General features: G+C 43.8%; 1 protein-coding gene across 9 annotated transcripts in view; it reads right to left on the bottom strand.

The window, feature by feature from the left end:
* Window positions 1-745: 745 nt before the first annotated feature.
* Window positions 746-16,340, bottom strand: part of kiaa1522 (KIAA1522 ortholog) — a 43,744-nt gene continuing 28,149 nt past the window's right edge. For 3 of the 9 annotated variants that reach the window (XM_044139061.1, XM_044139060.1, XM_044139066.1), the window contains 8 exons: window positions 9,322-9,483; window positions 9,176-9,219; window positions 8,918-9,053; window positions 7,660-7,767; window positions 7,382-7,548; window positions 7,127-7,294; window positions 3,688-6,991; window positions 746-2,756 (listed from right to left, as the gene is read on the bottom strand). In XM_044139061.1, coding sequence (XP_043994996.1) covers window positions 2,716-2,756; window positions 3,688-6,991; window positions 7,127-7,294; window positions 7,382-7,548; window positions 7,660-7,767; window positions 8,918-9,053; window positions 9,176-9,219; window positions 9,322-9,483 — 4,130 coding nt within the window. In that variant the 3' untranslated portion in view covers window positions 746-2,715. Of the gene's footprint in view, window positions 2,757-3,687; window positions 6,992-7,126; window positions 7,295-7,381; window positions 7,549-7,659; window positions 7,768-8,917; window positions 9,054-9,175; window positions 9,220-9,321; window positions 9,484-12,361; window positions 12,666-14,781; window positions 14,863-16,340 lie in introns of those variants that run through there. The other 6 variants (XM_044139062.1, XM_044139067.1, XM_044139065.1 and 3 more) reach the window with 5 other exon arrangements.

The following is a 16,340-nucleotide window of genomic DNA, read 5'->3' as shown; positions in this document are numbered from 1 at the left end:
TTAAAACAAATGTAAATTGATGTATCTAAAATTAAAGGCTTAAAATGTTTTAAATTCCTTTTTTAAAAGTAAATTGGTTTTCAATATGCTAATCGCAGGTGTTAACTTTTGTCTTTTACAGGACTGTTTAATCTCTCATGATTCTTTGTATTTATTTTTCTGGTCTGTAGTTTTCTGTCAGGCAAAAGCTGGAGTCAGTGGCACAAAAAGTGGGTATGCACAGTATGCAACACATAGAGGCGCTGCGCTAGAGAGGGCGCCGAAACGGAACATTTTGTTTCTGGCAGGAATATTCTGTATTTAACAGTTGTTTGTGAATGTATGAAATGATCGATAACAGAGAAACGGCACTGATTAGGGGCCCTCCGCTCCCACACAGGTCGATTGGGCATGTGCCCCTTCGAGAACGAACTCGGGCTCGTTTTTTTCTTTATTTTAATTTTTAATCGTCTTATATAGTGCACTTGACAAGGTAAAGATGGAGCCGTAGGGAAGAGAAAAAAAAAAAGCTATCAGTGGTACAATAAAACAGAAAATGGAGGAGGGGGATAAAGAAAAGCTTTTCAAAATGACTGAAAGACACTGACGAAACTTACCTATAGGTTATGTATATGTTTGTACACACGCATACGTATTTTTGAACAAGGAACAAAAAAAACATTTGACACAAGTAGAATTTATTAATAGAAGTAATAACTGTACATGATTCTTTATAATCACCAAAATGGAGATGTTTTTTTTTTTAAAACGCCCTTTACAAAGAGTCAAGAAACGACTTTATACGATTCCACTGGGGAAGGGGTTTTTGTGCAAACAGTGATGAGCTTAATTCTCCACTCTAAAATCCTAAGTCAACGTTTTAGGAACAAAATCTTTTAATAAAAATACCGAACCAGCTCCAGTGTATCAAATTCCCAAGGTAAGTCACCAGATTTGTTACTTCAAAAGTGGTTTTTATTTAATATTTGGTAGGAAAAGGCGACTTCCAGTGCTGCTAGTGGGGAAAAAAAATCTAGTTGTTTTGCTGCTTTATGCAGTACTAAAAAAAAAAAAAAAAAGTATTTGCACCTGTACCAAATTCTTTTGTTTTAGATTTTTGTTTGTCATGCTTACATGTCTAAGCTAATCATAAATACATCAACAAAGACAACCAAAGTAAAAAAAAAAAAAAAAAAAAAGCTAAAAGATCTTAAAAAGCAAGAAATGACTTAAAAAACTGACTAACATCAGTCTGAAAGAGGGTTACAGAGATCTCTCTAAGAATTTGGGTATTTCAGTGAACCACAGAGTGAACCATTACTTTGACAAGTGAAGTCAAAATGGAGCTCAGAACATCTAAATCCCTGAAGGCCTCACTTGCTTCAAAGAAGGTCAGTGCTCAAAAGTAAAAAAATAATTGACAGGGCATAAGAATGCATTGATGGGACAGCTTCAAGACCAAAACCCAACGCCGACCGAAAAACCTCCAAAGGCCCATTTTATATCTGCTGAAATCTGTTAATGATCCCCAAGACTTCCAGGAAAATGTTCTGTGGACTGCTATTTCACTGCTATCTGATATCAAAATGTTTTGCCATAATTGATGGAGAATAGAGTATATAGAGGATAAGGATCCAACACTAACAGGATTGTCCTCTACTGAATCTCTGTGGAACCAAAGGAAAGTCTTCGGAGAGGCAAGACCAAGATTTGAATCCAATTGAGAAGCTGAGGCACGACTTTAACCCTTTAAACAGGCGAATCATACCCAGAAAGCATCTAACACGGGTGGATTAGAACCACTTTGCAATAAAAAGTAGGCCAAGACTTCTCCACTCACTGTGAGTTATCACAAATACTCAAAACTACCAATTTGGTTTAGGGAGCAATTACTTTTTCACATAGGGCCAAGTTGGCGAGGATAGCTTCTCCTTTATTAAAGATTCCCTTTCTGAAAAGTCCATTTTGTATTTAGTTGGGTTGTCTTTGATGTTAACATTTCTTCAATGATCTGACATGTGCTCCCCCCCTGCAGTACTTCCTGTATGCTGCAGTGCTGTAGAGGAAACACTTGAGTGACATGTTGGCGGATACTGTATTTAAAGATTTTTGTTGCATGTTAACAAATTATCATCTGTAGCTTTACAAAAGTCATTTTGTCCTAACCAACAAAACATCCCATAGGATTAATCGTCTTCCCTTTTCTCTTTAATACTTTTACACACAGTGAAAAGCAGGACTAAAACTAAGTTGAGTAATTTCTGTACAAGCGTAACCAAGGAGACAACGTTTCATCCTGTCCTTGATTGGAGACTCTGTCAGTCCCAGTGAGAATCATTACTACGCATTGCTTTTTACTGGAGCATGGGGTTAAAATGTACAATAAACCCCTTCCTCCAACGTTTCTTCTGAGGATGCACTACCTCGTTCAACCTCTGGGAGGCAATCTTACACAAACCAAGCTGAGACGTATGTGCATCACTCCACCCTGAGGGGTCCTTAGATTAGATTATGTAGAAAAATACTTTAGAATAAAGCTTTCTTCAGAAGTCGAGGGTTTTAACACGATCTTTTCTTTTTTGCATAAATATCTAGGAAGGCCATTACAGGCTAAGGCTTTTTGGATAAAACACAAGACTGAGTTTATTGTCTCTTAGTAATGTCAATAAATGTCGTGAGTCATCCTTTCACTTGCTTGTTTTCTTCCTCCTGCGAGTCTGGTCACAGATTACTCGTTCAAAACAACGTTTCAATCGTGTCCGCCGTCACTCTTGTAGCTGCAGGCAGGAGATGAGAGGAGGAGATGCGCCATTAGTATAATACAGTTACCGGAACACACCTAATGAATATTCCATCCCAATCTTATTGAATTATTGAAACATGATCATGAGCTTCAGGTTATGGCTGATTAAAGCATGTGCTTGACTAGAAGAAAGCTGCAGGCGAGCCAGCAGCTTCTGTACTGTGTGCTCACAGACCACAATGGAGCTTGTTAGTGAAGTTTCTGACCTGAGGGTATGTTGAGCACGCAGCATTCCTCTTTAAAGGTAAGCTTAAACTGCTTTGTTGCTCAAAATCAGGATGTTGCAAGAATTAGCATTGTGCTTTCTCATGATAAGAATGCCTTGGTAATTCAAGGATTAATGCAAGCACTGACTCAGGTATCCACGAGGTTACAGACTGAGCAGCAATATGCAAATGCTTGTAACTTTCACTAAAGTGGCTTTAAGATCTTCAGCCTGCAATAAACCACAGATTGCCCTTTATAGTTCAATTGGTCAGTCACGCCACAAGGTGTGCTATGTTTGCATTTGGAGGGGTGTGGTGCAACTCTGTGAGATTCACCTGAGCAATATGCATAATGTAAGATGTATAAGAATTTTGTCAGTTCATGCTGATTAATTTAGGATTATTCCTGAAGAGTCAGTTGGTTACTCAGCTCTGTCTGTATCCCAAATCTTGGCTGCTGTGTTTGCATTTTATCTCCTGTTGCCTCAATTCTGATGTACACCAGGCAGCTCATGGCAGTTATGGGTCTTTGACAACCTCCTGAGATGGATCAGAGGAGTAAGCTTGTAAAATTCAATTCAACCCTTCCCTTTCCATGTTGGAACCATTGATTGCCAGGCATAAAGAGCAGATGTGGGTTGTAGATTCAAAGAATGATCCGAAAAGTGCCAAAGACAATGACAAAGTTAATCCACTTACTTGTTGTAGGTGGTGCCACAGGTTGTGCAGTTCCAGGATCTTTGCTTCCCTCAACCCTGAGCTCCATCTTTGCTGAACAGCTGTGGGAGCTCAGCAAGGGGCTTGTACTTCCAGGAGTTGGCTTCTTGGCTATCGGCGGAGGAATTCTGTCAGTCTTGACTCTGCCGTTTGAGAGAACACCAGCCTTTGATTGGTCAGAGACCTGCCTGAGCTCTGCTGCTAAGCTTTGCTTCAGACTTGCCTGAGCCTCTGAGGAGGAGGCGGCTACAGGCTCGATGACCACCTTTTTTGTGCTTCTGGAGAAGATAAAGCTAGCTGTAGATGCTGGGGATTTAAGAATATCGCATCCCTCAAGTGGTTTTAGAGAGGGCCCCCCTTGCTCACCAATGGAGCTGTAAGTAGGGGATTTCACACCCAGCCTGTGGGGAAGACAGTCCCTGGAAGACATGGCTGCAGTTTTCATTCGGATGGCCTCCTGCAGACGCAGGGAAGGAGAACTCATTGTCACAGTGGACGATTTTACTGTTTGAGGAGGAGATTTTACTGACAAAGACTTCCGAATGGGCTTTGGAGGAATGTCTTGAGGTCCTTGGCTTGAGACGGAACATTTCTCCTGAGCTGGAGTGGCCTCATGTGCTGTCTCTTCAGATGGAGGTTGGACCTGATCTTCAGTCATGCTGACCGTTCTAAGGCGAACCATCTGCAGCAGCGACGGGGTTACGAGGGGTATGTTTGCGTCCTCTTTAGGAACTGGTGCACTTTTGTGGCGAGAAAGTAACTCCTTGTTCCTGGCGTCTCTGTATGTCCCACTGGGTTGCCTTCTGAAATTAACTCCAGGGTTTACATTTTCCATTGGTGGAGGAGGTGCTTTTGGCACAGAGGTTGGAGCTGAAAGCTCAGGACTTACTGGAAGAGTAGAGGGAGACTGATCTTCAATTTTTAGAGAGTTTTGCTTAAAATAGTTGCTGGAAGGAGACACTTCCCGGACCGGCATTGGGATCTCTACTCTGGCAATAGGTGGTGAAGGAGGCAAGGGTGGAACTATGTCTGAAGCGCATGAAGTATCTTGGGAAGAAATCTCAAGAGCAGTGTCAGCTTTTGAAATCTGTTCAACATCAGAGGATTTGTTGTCAGCTGCAGGTGAAACTGAAGCGACTGGGGTTAGTTCTGTCATGTCAGTTACATCATCTCTTATGGATGGTGGAGGAGGTGGAGGGAAATCTACCTCGTCTCCTCCATCAAAGACAGATTCCCCTTCTAATGGAGGAGGCGGAGGTGGCCAACAGGAATCTACAACATGTGACATGTCATGTTCCTTCTCAGACTCATTTGGCATTGGAGACCCTAAAGAAGCAGCAGGTTTTCTTATTGGAGGAGGTGTGGGCTGGTAAGCTGGAGGAGGCGTAGGTGGTGGTGAGAGCTTACTCATTTTGGGGACCTCTACTGTAAGTGTCTGCATAGGCTGAACTTCACTCTTTTCCATGTTGTTCTTATCAACGGAAAATGTTGCAGAATTTTGGGATGGCGTTGTATGGTCCTCAACAGACAAGTGAACTTCTTTTGCAGCAGTGGAGCTCAATTTCCTTTCTTGTGTCTCTAATGGATGCCCTATCTCATCTCTGAATGGTATTTTTGTTGGTTTCTTCATGACAGGAGGTGGCTGTTTCTTTGGAGTTGTCTCTTGACTTTCTGGCTTCTTTACAACACTGATTTCACTCTCTACTCTGCTGTTAAAATCTGTGTGCTCCTCATTTTTATGCATTTGTTCGTTATCTGAAGATTCTCTAATCTTTAATTCACTTTTGCCATCTTCAGGATCTTTTGTCACAGTGTTTTCTGTATGTACAGACATTTCCAAAACACGATTCTCCTGAGTTGTCTGGTTTTCGACTGTAACTTCACTGTCTTTTCTGGTCTCTCGTTGAGTTTCTACTTGTTTTCCTTGCAGTGGAGTTTTGATGACATTAGGAGCTCCACAAAGGAGCTCAACAGTTCGTCTGCTGTGGGCCCATGTCTCCGGAGGCGGTGGGCGAGGGGCTTTGACTTTAGGAGGGGAAGGGATGTTAAACAGTTCTGGTACATCTGCTCTTAAAGATGAGAGCTTGCCACTCGGAGTAACTTCATTTGTTGGTGAGGAATCCCGCGGAGACAGAATTGTGCTGCATGTGGCAACATCGGCATTTGCAGGCTCAGATGTACCTGATGACAGGGAGGTGAGTGAGGAAGAGGGAGAAGCTGCTGAGGATGAGGCACGGGATGCGGATCTCTCTGGTTTGATGGGCTTCTTTTTCAGTTTGTCTGGAGAACTTGGGGAGATTTCTTTCGGGGAAAGTGTTGGAGTTCCACTCTGGCTAGAATAGCCGCTGGAAGGAGACATTGTCCGCTCAAATTTCCGTACATCTGGTGCTGTTTTCTGTGGAGAGGAAGGGTCGGATTCTTGTTGTGATTCTGTCGCTTCTTCAGCCTGGTTAGGGGAGTCCTGCAAAGGGGTTAGAAATGTGGAGGAAGAGATTGTTGAGCTTGGCCCAGTAGAGTTTGACAAAGGTTCGGGCCTCAAAATGGCATTTGTAGCAGCCAATTTAACTTCATCCTCTGTTACTGTATTTTCTGATGAACTTTTTACTTCTCCTGAGTTTCTAGGATCTTCCAGCTCCACCACAATCATGGTCTCACTTTTTACCTTTTTGGCATGCAGAGAGTTAGTTCTTCGTGGAGGTGCTGGAGGCTGTTTGGTCTTGGTAACCGAAAGACTATGCATGCCGTTCCGTTTGTTCTTTGCTTGATCACCAGCAGTCAATGACTGTGTTGCTTCATGCCCAGACTCTGCGTCTGTTGTGTTTACTTCTGTTTTGTTCAGGGTGCTTGCTGCATTAACTGGGATACAAAAACTTGTGAGATCTTGGCCGTTACCAGACTCCTGCGTCTGGCTTTCCTGTACATTAAACCCCCCTCTATTAGAAGATGAAACCGAGGAGTCTGAAATAATAGTCTTGGAGGATTGAGACTCACTCCAGTTTGAACCTGAGGCTGACCAGGGCATTAGTGCAGAGTCATAGTTAGAGCTATTTGTTTGGGAACCGTCACCATCTGATCTTCTTGACAACAGAGGACTAACTGCTGATTCCTCAGACGTCAGGCTGCTTTTGCTGACAGCGCAAGCACTGTTGCCATGATTGACACTGCTGCCTCGAGTTCGACTGCTGCTGCGGTCAATCTCAATTACTTCAACTGAAGCCGGTAAAACAGCATTAGGGATGATCGTAGACAAGTAAGTGGCCTGAGGAGAGATGGACATCACCGGACCCTACAAGGAATCAGAAGCAAGTGCTTTACATCCTAATAAAAGGATTGCTGACATTACATTGAGGAACTACATTGTCTCATGTTAGAAAATGAAATGTGTGTAAATCCCTAACTCAAACCCCGATGGTATTCTTACCTGAGGCTCGTGGAGGAAGTGCAACATTGATGGAGAGGGTGAAAAGGATGCTGTCGTGCCAGGAAATGCAAGGGACTTGGGTCTGACTGTAGGACAGAGATGCGTCTGCTCATCGTGGTACCCTCCCTGAAGGTGCTTCCTCACCATCTGCTCATCCCTAAAGACCTCCTCCACAATTAACAGAAGACCATGTTAAGGTGGGAAAAACAGAAACAGATGTTTTTAATTTAGAACTCAACCTTTGGATCCTCCTACCTCCAGTTCTGAAAGGTGTACCCTTGCTCCCTCTTTTTTTGCTAACGGAGTCCCTCCGTCCACTGTAGGAATGATAACAACGCTTGACTGGCTGTCACCGTTGTGATTTTCATGATTAGGGAGCTGAGTCGAAACAAGCGGCTGAAAGGTTGAACTTCTGTTCAGAGCTGCAAACGATGTGAGATACTGTTAATGGAACATTTCTCATAAAGTCACACGAAACACACTTTTTAGTGTTTAGTGCGCCTCGTCTATAAGAAATACGGATGGGAACGTACCAAGTTCTTTCTGGACCTGGTTGGGAATGCCCATGATGGTGGTCCTCCTGTTCCTCTTTCTGCTTCTATCAAATCTCTTCACTGGATTCAAAGGCTTGAATGTGGAGCCTGATGGAAACACGAAAGTATTTTACTCACCACAGACTGGAGGTGATATTTAGCAGCTTACCCTTCCAAAAGAAAATAATTTGAGCAAATCTGTGTGTATATATTAACAGATTTAGCATCATGTTATGTTAAAAACATAACACTTTTTAATTAGTGTTGACTAACTGATAATTGTTTAAGTAATTTATTCTTCAGGCCACAATTCTCACTAAATAACATTCATAACCAGATGACACTGTAAATAATACAATCATAAAAATAGCGGTACTAAAACTGAACAATAAAATTTGGAAAATGATACAAGCATTTTAGTGAAAGCATAAAACTTTAGTGACCAAGTGAATATTTTTGGTTTTCAAGATTCTCTTAAAGGGCTTCTGAACTGCCACACGGATGTCTGGCTGAAATTGGGTTGGACGTGATGAAAAAATACTGACCAAATTCTGAGTGCAACAGAATGAGATGGTCTATTTCAGTGGCGTTTGTTTAATTTTGGTCTCATTCGGCAAACCTCTTAGTGTTTGCTGTTTTTCCTACATAGATGATAAAGCTAGTATCAGAATGATAAAAAAGTTTAACAACATAAATACTGAAATACTTCTCTGTCTCTGATGATTTATATTTTGCACAGGAGACCATATTGTTTCTTTCACTAAAAACCCAACAAGGCACATTGAGTAAATTCCTTCCTTGAGGTTTAAAATAAAACCTCAGTATCATATATGATCAGAATACCAATCGCTCTCGCTGCGTGGGCACAGCCAGCCTCTGTCTCTCTTACTCTCAGTAGTACTGACAGGCAGACTCAGCCTTCCAGCGGTGATATGTAGAGAACGCCACAGAGTTGTCTCACATGCTTAGAACTTCTAGGTGTAACCTCCAAAAACCCTCCTTATCTCTGCATATGAGTGTCAAGTTCTTCAAACCACAACTGCAGAGGCACCGAGAAGTGAGGAATGAGTCATGCATTTTTTTAGTAAGTACCCGGCTATCACTCTTGTTAAAGCAGAGACCTCAGGAATAAACTCAAACTCACTCCTCTGCTGACATAATTAGCTCCTGTAACTTTTAGATGCAGAAAATGTTGATGCTTCCTTCTTGAAGCACCAATTAACACACACACACACACACACACACACGCGATGTTTACCTTGGTGAGTAATCCCAGGCCGATTTAACACAGCAGAAGTTGCTGTGGTGTCACTGTTAGCGTTGGGTCTCGACCCCAGAGAGCCGCCTCTGTCCTTGGAGCTGATATCCTGCTCCGGGCAGAGGGTATCTGTAGACTGGAGGGGTAAAAAAAAACACACACACACACACACACACATACATTTATAAGTTAGAAGGAGTTCTAATAATCTCCAGAAAGTGGATGCGGCATTATCTACAAAGCTATTCGGCGACTTACGATGACGCTTTCATCGTCCGCAAAGTTTACTCCGTTCCTGTCCTCTGTGCGAAACAAATCAACAACAGAAGTGAGTCTCAAACCTGCTGATTTTATTACATCTTTCACATCTGTAGCTTAGTAAATGATGCATTTGAGTGTCTTACCTTCCTGTTGCAGTATCTTGAGCCCCACCTGAGCTTCAGTGTGTAAGTCTTCCAGGTACTGAGGCCTGCTGCCCTCGATGAAAACATTCTCCTGGTAGTGCTGGGAGGCCGTGTAGTGAACCGTCAGCCGCTTCTGGTCCTCGTTCCCCTTCGGGCCAGCTGCTTGAGGGGAAAAAAAGACAGAAAATGTTAGATTCTAAAAAGGGTGTAGCAATAAATGAAATAAATGAGTCGTATATCTATCGTGATGATAAAAATTGATACAGTATGGAACCGTATAGAATTGTTTTAAATACATGTTCTGGTTGTTCACACTGTTGGTCACATCATTTAAACAGAATCTCTAGACCGTTTGAATAGGAAAAGTTGCATCCGATTTAAAAAGTTTCTGAATCGAGTTGTGACCCTAAAATTGAATTGAATCGGATCACTAGACGCTGAAAGACTTGCATCTCAACCTACAGGTGACCATTTCAAATGGGGAAAGTTTTTAGCAGTGACGTGCGGTCAGGGGAGGCAGGTGAGGCAGTGCCTCACCAGCCATCATGGAAAGAAAGAAAATATATAATCATAAAGTAATTTAAATTGTTATATTCATCCGGTGGTTTGTACTAAAAAATATTTATTTTTCATGTAGCTTCACCAATTTCGATTTTTATTTGTTCAAAATCGCTGAATTTTCTTATTTTCCCATTCAAATGCTTGGGCGATGCGGTGAGGCAGCAGCGAGCTCTGCCTCACCTTGGATTGCGCAACCCCTGGCTCTGCTGGCTGCTAGCGGAGGCATGTTGCTGTACGGCGTCAATAAAATGGTTTAAACAAATTTAATATGTGAACTTATTACCAATAATTTAGCTTATGTATATAATGTACAGTGCTTTTTGTCACCAACTGTGTTTGTGTAACGTGTTTCGTGTAATGAGCGATTATAAACGGCAGAGAACAGGTTCGAGGTGAGGCAGGCAGTTCTCTTGCCTCATGGCAGGGGGCGCTCAAGATCCCAGACGTTCGTCTTGTTCACTCCTCAACTGCCGAGTAAGTGACAGCAAGCTAGGCTAAACGATTCGGGAAGCAAGTCAAGTGCAGCGATAGATTATAATAGAGATAGTGATTTATCCCGACTTTCGACATGGATAGTCATCCATGTCAACATTACAACACTAAAAAAGTTTTCTCAAGTGGACTTTCAATCGAAGCAGGAGATAATATGTGTTTTGTGAGCTACAGTTTGTATGTGTAAGGATGCAGAAGTGAAACATAACCTGTAAACTGCTGTCAATCTATGCATCTATTTGCAAATCTGATTCTGATGACGTCAGTGCCTCACCAGCTATGAACCTCACCGCACGTCACTGGTTTTTAGAAGCAGTATTTGTGTTTGTGGGGCTCTGATTGCTGCTTCGCCATCAAAAAATAGTTCTCATTGTCACTTTTATATATATTACGATAGCACCATTAAATATCACGATAGAACTTCATGTCCATATCGCCCACCCCTAGCATCTGTTTCACCTTTCAGCTGAAATCGTTGTTTTCAAGTTACTGCCTGGTCTACAGACGTGACCATGCAGCCAGCAGGTGTCTGTGGACTCGCACGTTTTTATCTTCCTCTGAATCCTGAATCCTCTACTCCACCTGCCGCGGCTGCTTGTTTCCTTGCACCTTTGACGCTCAGGAATTCGGAGGACAGATGTCCCAACGTGGCCGAGGCTTTTAGCTGAACAGCCACGACCTGGCTAATCTCCTGCTGCGTTTTAATGCCTCGCTGCTAGTCCCCGCGGGATAAGATAATCTGGCCCGTCCGCCTGTTAAGATGCTACGCGACGCACCGCGGCGGGACCTCCTGTGCGTGGGGAAATGGATCGAGTTCTTCCTGCAGCCGCCAGCAACAAACACGACGCAGACGAAACCAAAGCCGAACTTGCTTGACTTGGTCGACCTGATGGAGAATGTGGCCAGGTGTTGTACCAACCCAGATAGTTTTAACTTGACCAACAGCGTTTGGATTTGCAGGAGGCAAAGCCGCTCTGGTCTCATTTGCCATTTTGTACCAAAAAGTACAGGACATTATGTAGAAATTAGTCCGACTTTATATTTGTTTTCAAATGATCAGATTTATTTACTTAGAAGAGGGACGTTGCACATTGATTAACAACTCTAACCCAAGAATAACTTTCTTAAGCTTGTCCCTCAGCAGGTTGATTGAAACGAATTAGTCAAGATATATTTGAAGAACCCTTGTAGGTGTGAACACAAGTCACCAACGTAATTACAGAATATGTGTATATGTTGTGACACCCTCCGCCTCCTCTTTAATTATTTTTTTCACAAAGTCTGTATGTGTGTGTGTGTGTGTGTGTGTGTGTTAGATTTTGTCCTCGGTCTGGGGGTTCCGTTTCCATACATAAATGCAGCAGCAAAGAGCTTAATTGCGTCTCAAGTTGCGCGATTGAGAGGAAGCTAAGTGAAGCGGAGTGGCTAAAAGCTGAGCTAAACAAGGCGCAACGTGAGGTGTCCTCTTTCCCTCCTTTGTCACTTTCAACACTGACTCTCAGTAGCACCTGATTAGGTAACACCGTGGATGCCTGTATTCACTCTGCATGCAGGTGAGTGTGTGTGTGTGGGTGTGTGTGTGTGTGCGCACTCTTGCATTCACCAGAACCATCCAAACCGCCCATGTAAGGAGGTGGGAAATCTCGGACTTGGTTGTATAGATTAGTAGAAAACAAAATAACAACTGCAGTCATTTTAGGAATAATAATAATAATAATCATCATAATAATAATACGCTCATTGTAGATTCTGCCAGACTCCTGCAGAAGGTTGGGGGATTTTATTTTTTATTTTTGGATAAGATGATCAACGAAAAAGTCAGTAAAGCTCCTTTATCTCATTAAAGCAGACCCCCACAGCCAGCCTCGGGGGGTAAAGACGGTCGCCGGGTAACTCAAACCGTCTTCAGATCCCTACGGCATCTCCAGCTCCACAAGTCATCCGAACCCCGAGCCTCGAAACGCCTCCCGTCCGAGCCGGCACTCACCCTTCTTCTTGAAGACCGACAGCAGAGAGTGGATGCTCTTCCTCAAGTAGACCACCATGCCTGCCTACATGGCATGCGCAAAAATCCAAACGTGACGTGAAATCTAGTGAGCGCAGAAAGTTTTTGAATTCATTCAATTCGCTGCCACGGTTCAGATGCTCTGGCCCGTCCGGATTCTAGAGAAATGACGAGAATGAGACAGACACGCAGACCGCAGCTTGGCTCCTGTTTACCGTAGCGACTCGTGCAAGAGAGTTTTGAGAGAGACAAGTGCACAATGAGATCAGCTCCCAGCCAAAGCTGCCCGTCCCAGCTGCCTTATCCTCTGGGTCTGATACCCTCCGCCCCTCCCCTCTCTCTCTCTCTCTCTCTCTCTATCTATCTATTGTCAAGTGACACCCCTTCCCCGCCGCCCCGTTCCTCTCCATCCCCTCTCGCTTTAAAAAGACTGTCAAACTTTGGCTTTAGGGAGTCCGCCGCCCCCACTTTCCCCCAATCTAGACACACGCCTGTGGGGTTGTGTGTGTGCCACCAACACTCTCCACCTCTCAGTTTAACCCCTCTCATACGGATGGATTCGAAGACATTTTAGAGCCTAGAAGTGCAAAAATAGAGCCCCCCCCCAAAAAAGTGTATTTTGTGTGTTATTTCTTAACTCTTAGAGTGCTGCGTGATCTAGATTTATCCCGCAATAACTCCGGTAATTAAGAGACATGAAGTCTTGTTTGTTCCTGATGGAGGCCTTCAGCGAAGTGCATCTGTCTGACTCTGTCTCGTTATGCAAGGAGCCACAGGGGCTTCCTATTCAAGGCAGAGGTTGTGTCCTCACAGTCAAGAGCCGAACAACTCCTAACTATAATACCGAGTGTTTCCTCCTCCTCTCCTTCCCTCTCTCTCTCTCTCCTCTCCTTTAGTTTCTGACATCCTTCCTTCCTCCTGTCTAACACCCACGCTGGAGCCGTATCGCAGACAGAGGTCCAGTTTGAGCTGTAAATAGCTGCCACAGCCTCGGTTCCCCATCTGTAACGGTGCCGTCTGGGGTTGAGCTGTGCGGCTGCAGGAGATGCAGCGCCTTGCCAAGTGAATCGCAAGTCCTTTGAACTTTTTCACTTTTCTGGTCGCATTAGAACCACGAACTTTGCTGGCTTATTTTTTGGTTGGGATTTTACGCGAGAGACCAACACAGAGCTGCACATTCGGAGGCATTCATTAAAGGAGAATATTATAGAAAAGCAAAGTTATTTTAGGAACTAACTGAAACACGTTAAATGGGTTTATGACACGCAGATGGATGTTTTATTGCCCATGTTCCTGTTAATTACGACGAGTTAATGAAAACGTGGCATTTGAAATTCGAACATTACCTCAATCTATTTCTCACAACAGAAATGTGGACTTAATGAAAATAACTTTTAGTTTAGTCAAATTTTTATCTGTAAAAAAAAGAAGAAAAACTTTGTTTTCCTTCGACTTCACAGTGATGCACAACATACTTAATATGCAAGAAAGTCTGACACAACACGCTGAAGTTTGTGATTCTAATGTTGACAAAGTGGGGGGGGAGTTCAAGGAGTTTAAATCCTATTGCAAGGAAGTGATTCAAAATGTCAACTTTATTTAGAAAGCAGTTATTAACGTCCTCAAAATGCTGTATACAGCATTCATAAATCTAATTAAAACAGGTCAGGTAAATTACAATATCAGGCCTTATGTAAATGCCAAAGCATGAAAATGAGTATCAAGAAGTGGTGTGAAGAGCTCCAGACTGCGGGCCGGTCTGATGTTGAAGGGTAGATGCCCTCTGCTGCACAGATTCAGGTTTTCTACACAAACAAACGCTGATTCTCAGGAATGTTTCTGCGCCCTTTTGATCCACTTGCTCTCTGATTGGATAAGAATCACGGCGGGGGCAGGAGGGGGGAGGGGCTACAGCTGGCCGGCACCAGCTGGAAGACAGGATCTTGGTCCGTTCACCAGACTCCAGGCGGTGGGACGTGTTGGGGATGCTGAGCGTCCCTCCATGGCCCCGGGGTCCGGTGATGGACCGGCAGACCCTGAACGAAAGCTGGTGGGATCGGGGGAGAACGGGGTTTGGTCTCCAGGTGGATCCTGAGCCTCGGAGCTATTCCAGCGAATTAACTCCATCACTAGCTACTACCTCCTCCTCCTTACGCTCACACTCCTTCACACCTGATTTGACTCTCTCTCTCTCTTTGGCAAAAACAAATCCCCTTCCTCACTCTGTCGCTTTTTGCGGCAGTTTTTTGTTTTTGGGCAGGATTTCTGGTCCAGCCGTGGTTACCCCCCTGTTGTTTACCAAGACCCTTTGTATCAATATTCATAAGAGGGCCAACTGAGACACCATCTGCTCCTGGGGGAAGAGGGCAGAGAGAGAGAGAGAGGACCCGCACAAAACCCACCATTCCCTTGCACGAGCCACCAAGACCACGTCGCCGCAGAGCGAGGCTTCCTATTGGTCAGATTTGGAGATTGCAGTCCAGCTGTAAAAAAAAAAGAAAAGGCTCATACCTTCCCAGCACTGTTAAATCAACCAAGTGTGGGAGTTATTTTTAATCTTTCCTGTAAAGCAAGAACAGAAAGGAAAAACTGTAAATCACTTGTTTACTCGGCCGATGGCGCTGTTACAATTACAGCTCAAACGCCTGAAATGCGCAAGCTCGGTTTAAAACCCCAAATGAACGCTTAATTACAGAAACGTTTAAAGAAAATGACAAGCACCAGACTGTTTCCACTTTTATTGATTTCCATCTCGCCTTGAAAATTCCAGCCAGGTGTTTCTGTCGCTTTAAGCTGCTTTGTGGCGCGTTTTGTAGAGAGTGTTACAACAAGAAGGTCCTGAACCTGGGGGTCTTTCTCAACAATGTGGCCCGCATGGCAAATCAAGTGCAGATTTTTTATTATTTTTTAACTGCTCTCACTCTAGTATATGTCATATCTTTTGACCACAACAAGCTCTTTGGCCCAAGTCTTTGAATCTCTCATTACATAGACCAAACTCTGAAAATACCGACTCTTATGACTTTTAATTAACAGTTTTAGCACAGCGAGGCGGCCCAGTTACCAACGCAATTATGTGGTTCAAGTAAAGTGTTAAATAAGCAGAGCCCATATCAAAAGGAGTGATGGCTTCAGTGTGTTTTTTCTTCTTTCCTGAAGCGAACGGCGTCAGGAGGCTTCATTTCACTCTCGTTTCAAAGAAACGCCACGTGAAAGCCGCATAAGTAACTCTTCGAGTTTTTATGGGCCGAACTAAACGATCGAGAACAGGAGTCGTTGCCATCCCCGAGACTGCAGTAGCGTCGAAAACAGTTGGCATGGCAACTGAGAAAACAATAAATAGGGCAAGCCTTTAAAAGCAACAGCATTAATAATTAACAGTTAACAGCTGAACTCCAATTAAACTCTAGAAAATGAGTCTTCCGGCGCTGCCAGAGCAGAAGGTACCAGTTAAAACACCAACCTCTCCATCGACGAGGCTTCGTAGTTTCATGCGCTGCTGCGGAGTGCTAAATCAGCTCGGACCGTGTGAGACTGCAAAAGCAGCAGGACATTTGATGAGGCTGTTTGCTGTGGATTCACATGACCAGTTTGTATTGATGATGAACAGAGAGCTGCCAAATGTGAAATATGACTCCCAAAGGGCTGACGTTGGCGCGCGCACCCACAGCACTGGAAAATGTAATTCCTTGACCACACGGGGTGTGTTAGTTCATGTCATGTCCTCGACTCACCCTCCCGTTTGCTGCTCTTGAGACAAAGAAAGGGTGGACTAAAACGGGGTTCACGCAAACGCTGCCTTTGTGATTGAGGGTATCGAGTTATCGGTCAGGAAACTTTATCGTGGAAAAACAGAGCGCTCTCACTTTATGCCCCGACGGAGGTCCAACCAGCTCGCCTCGAGGTCAGCTTGGGGCGAGAGGTGCAATCTAGTGATAATGAGATTTTAGCTTAAAAATCG

The sequence above is a fragment of the Gambusia affinis genome, linkage group LG14 (assembly GCF_019740435.1).
Source record: "Gambusia affinis linkage group LG14, SWU_Gaff_1.0, whole genome shotgun sequence".
NCBI classification, from domain to species: Eukaryota; Metazoa; Chordata; class Actinopteri; order Cyprinodontiformes; family Poeciliidae; genus Gambusia; species Gambusia affinis.
The sequence above is the reverse complement of the archived record's forward strand: the minus strand, read 5'-3'. Positions and strand labels throughout refer to the sequence as shown.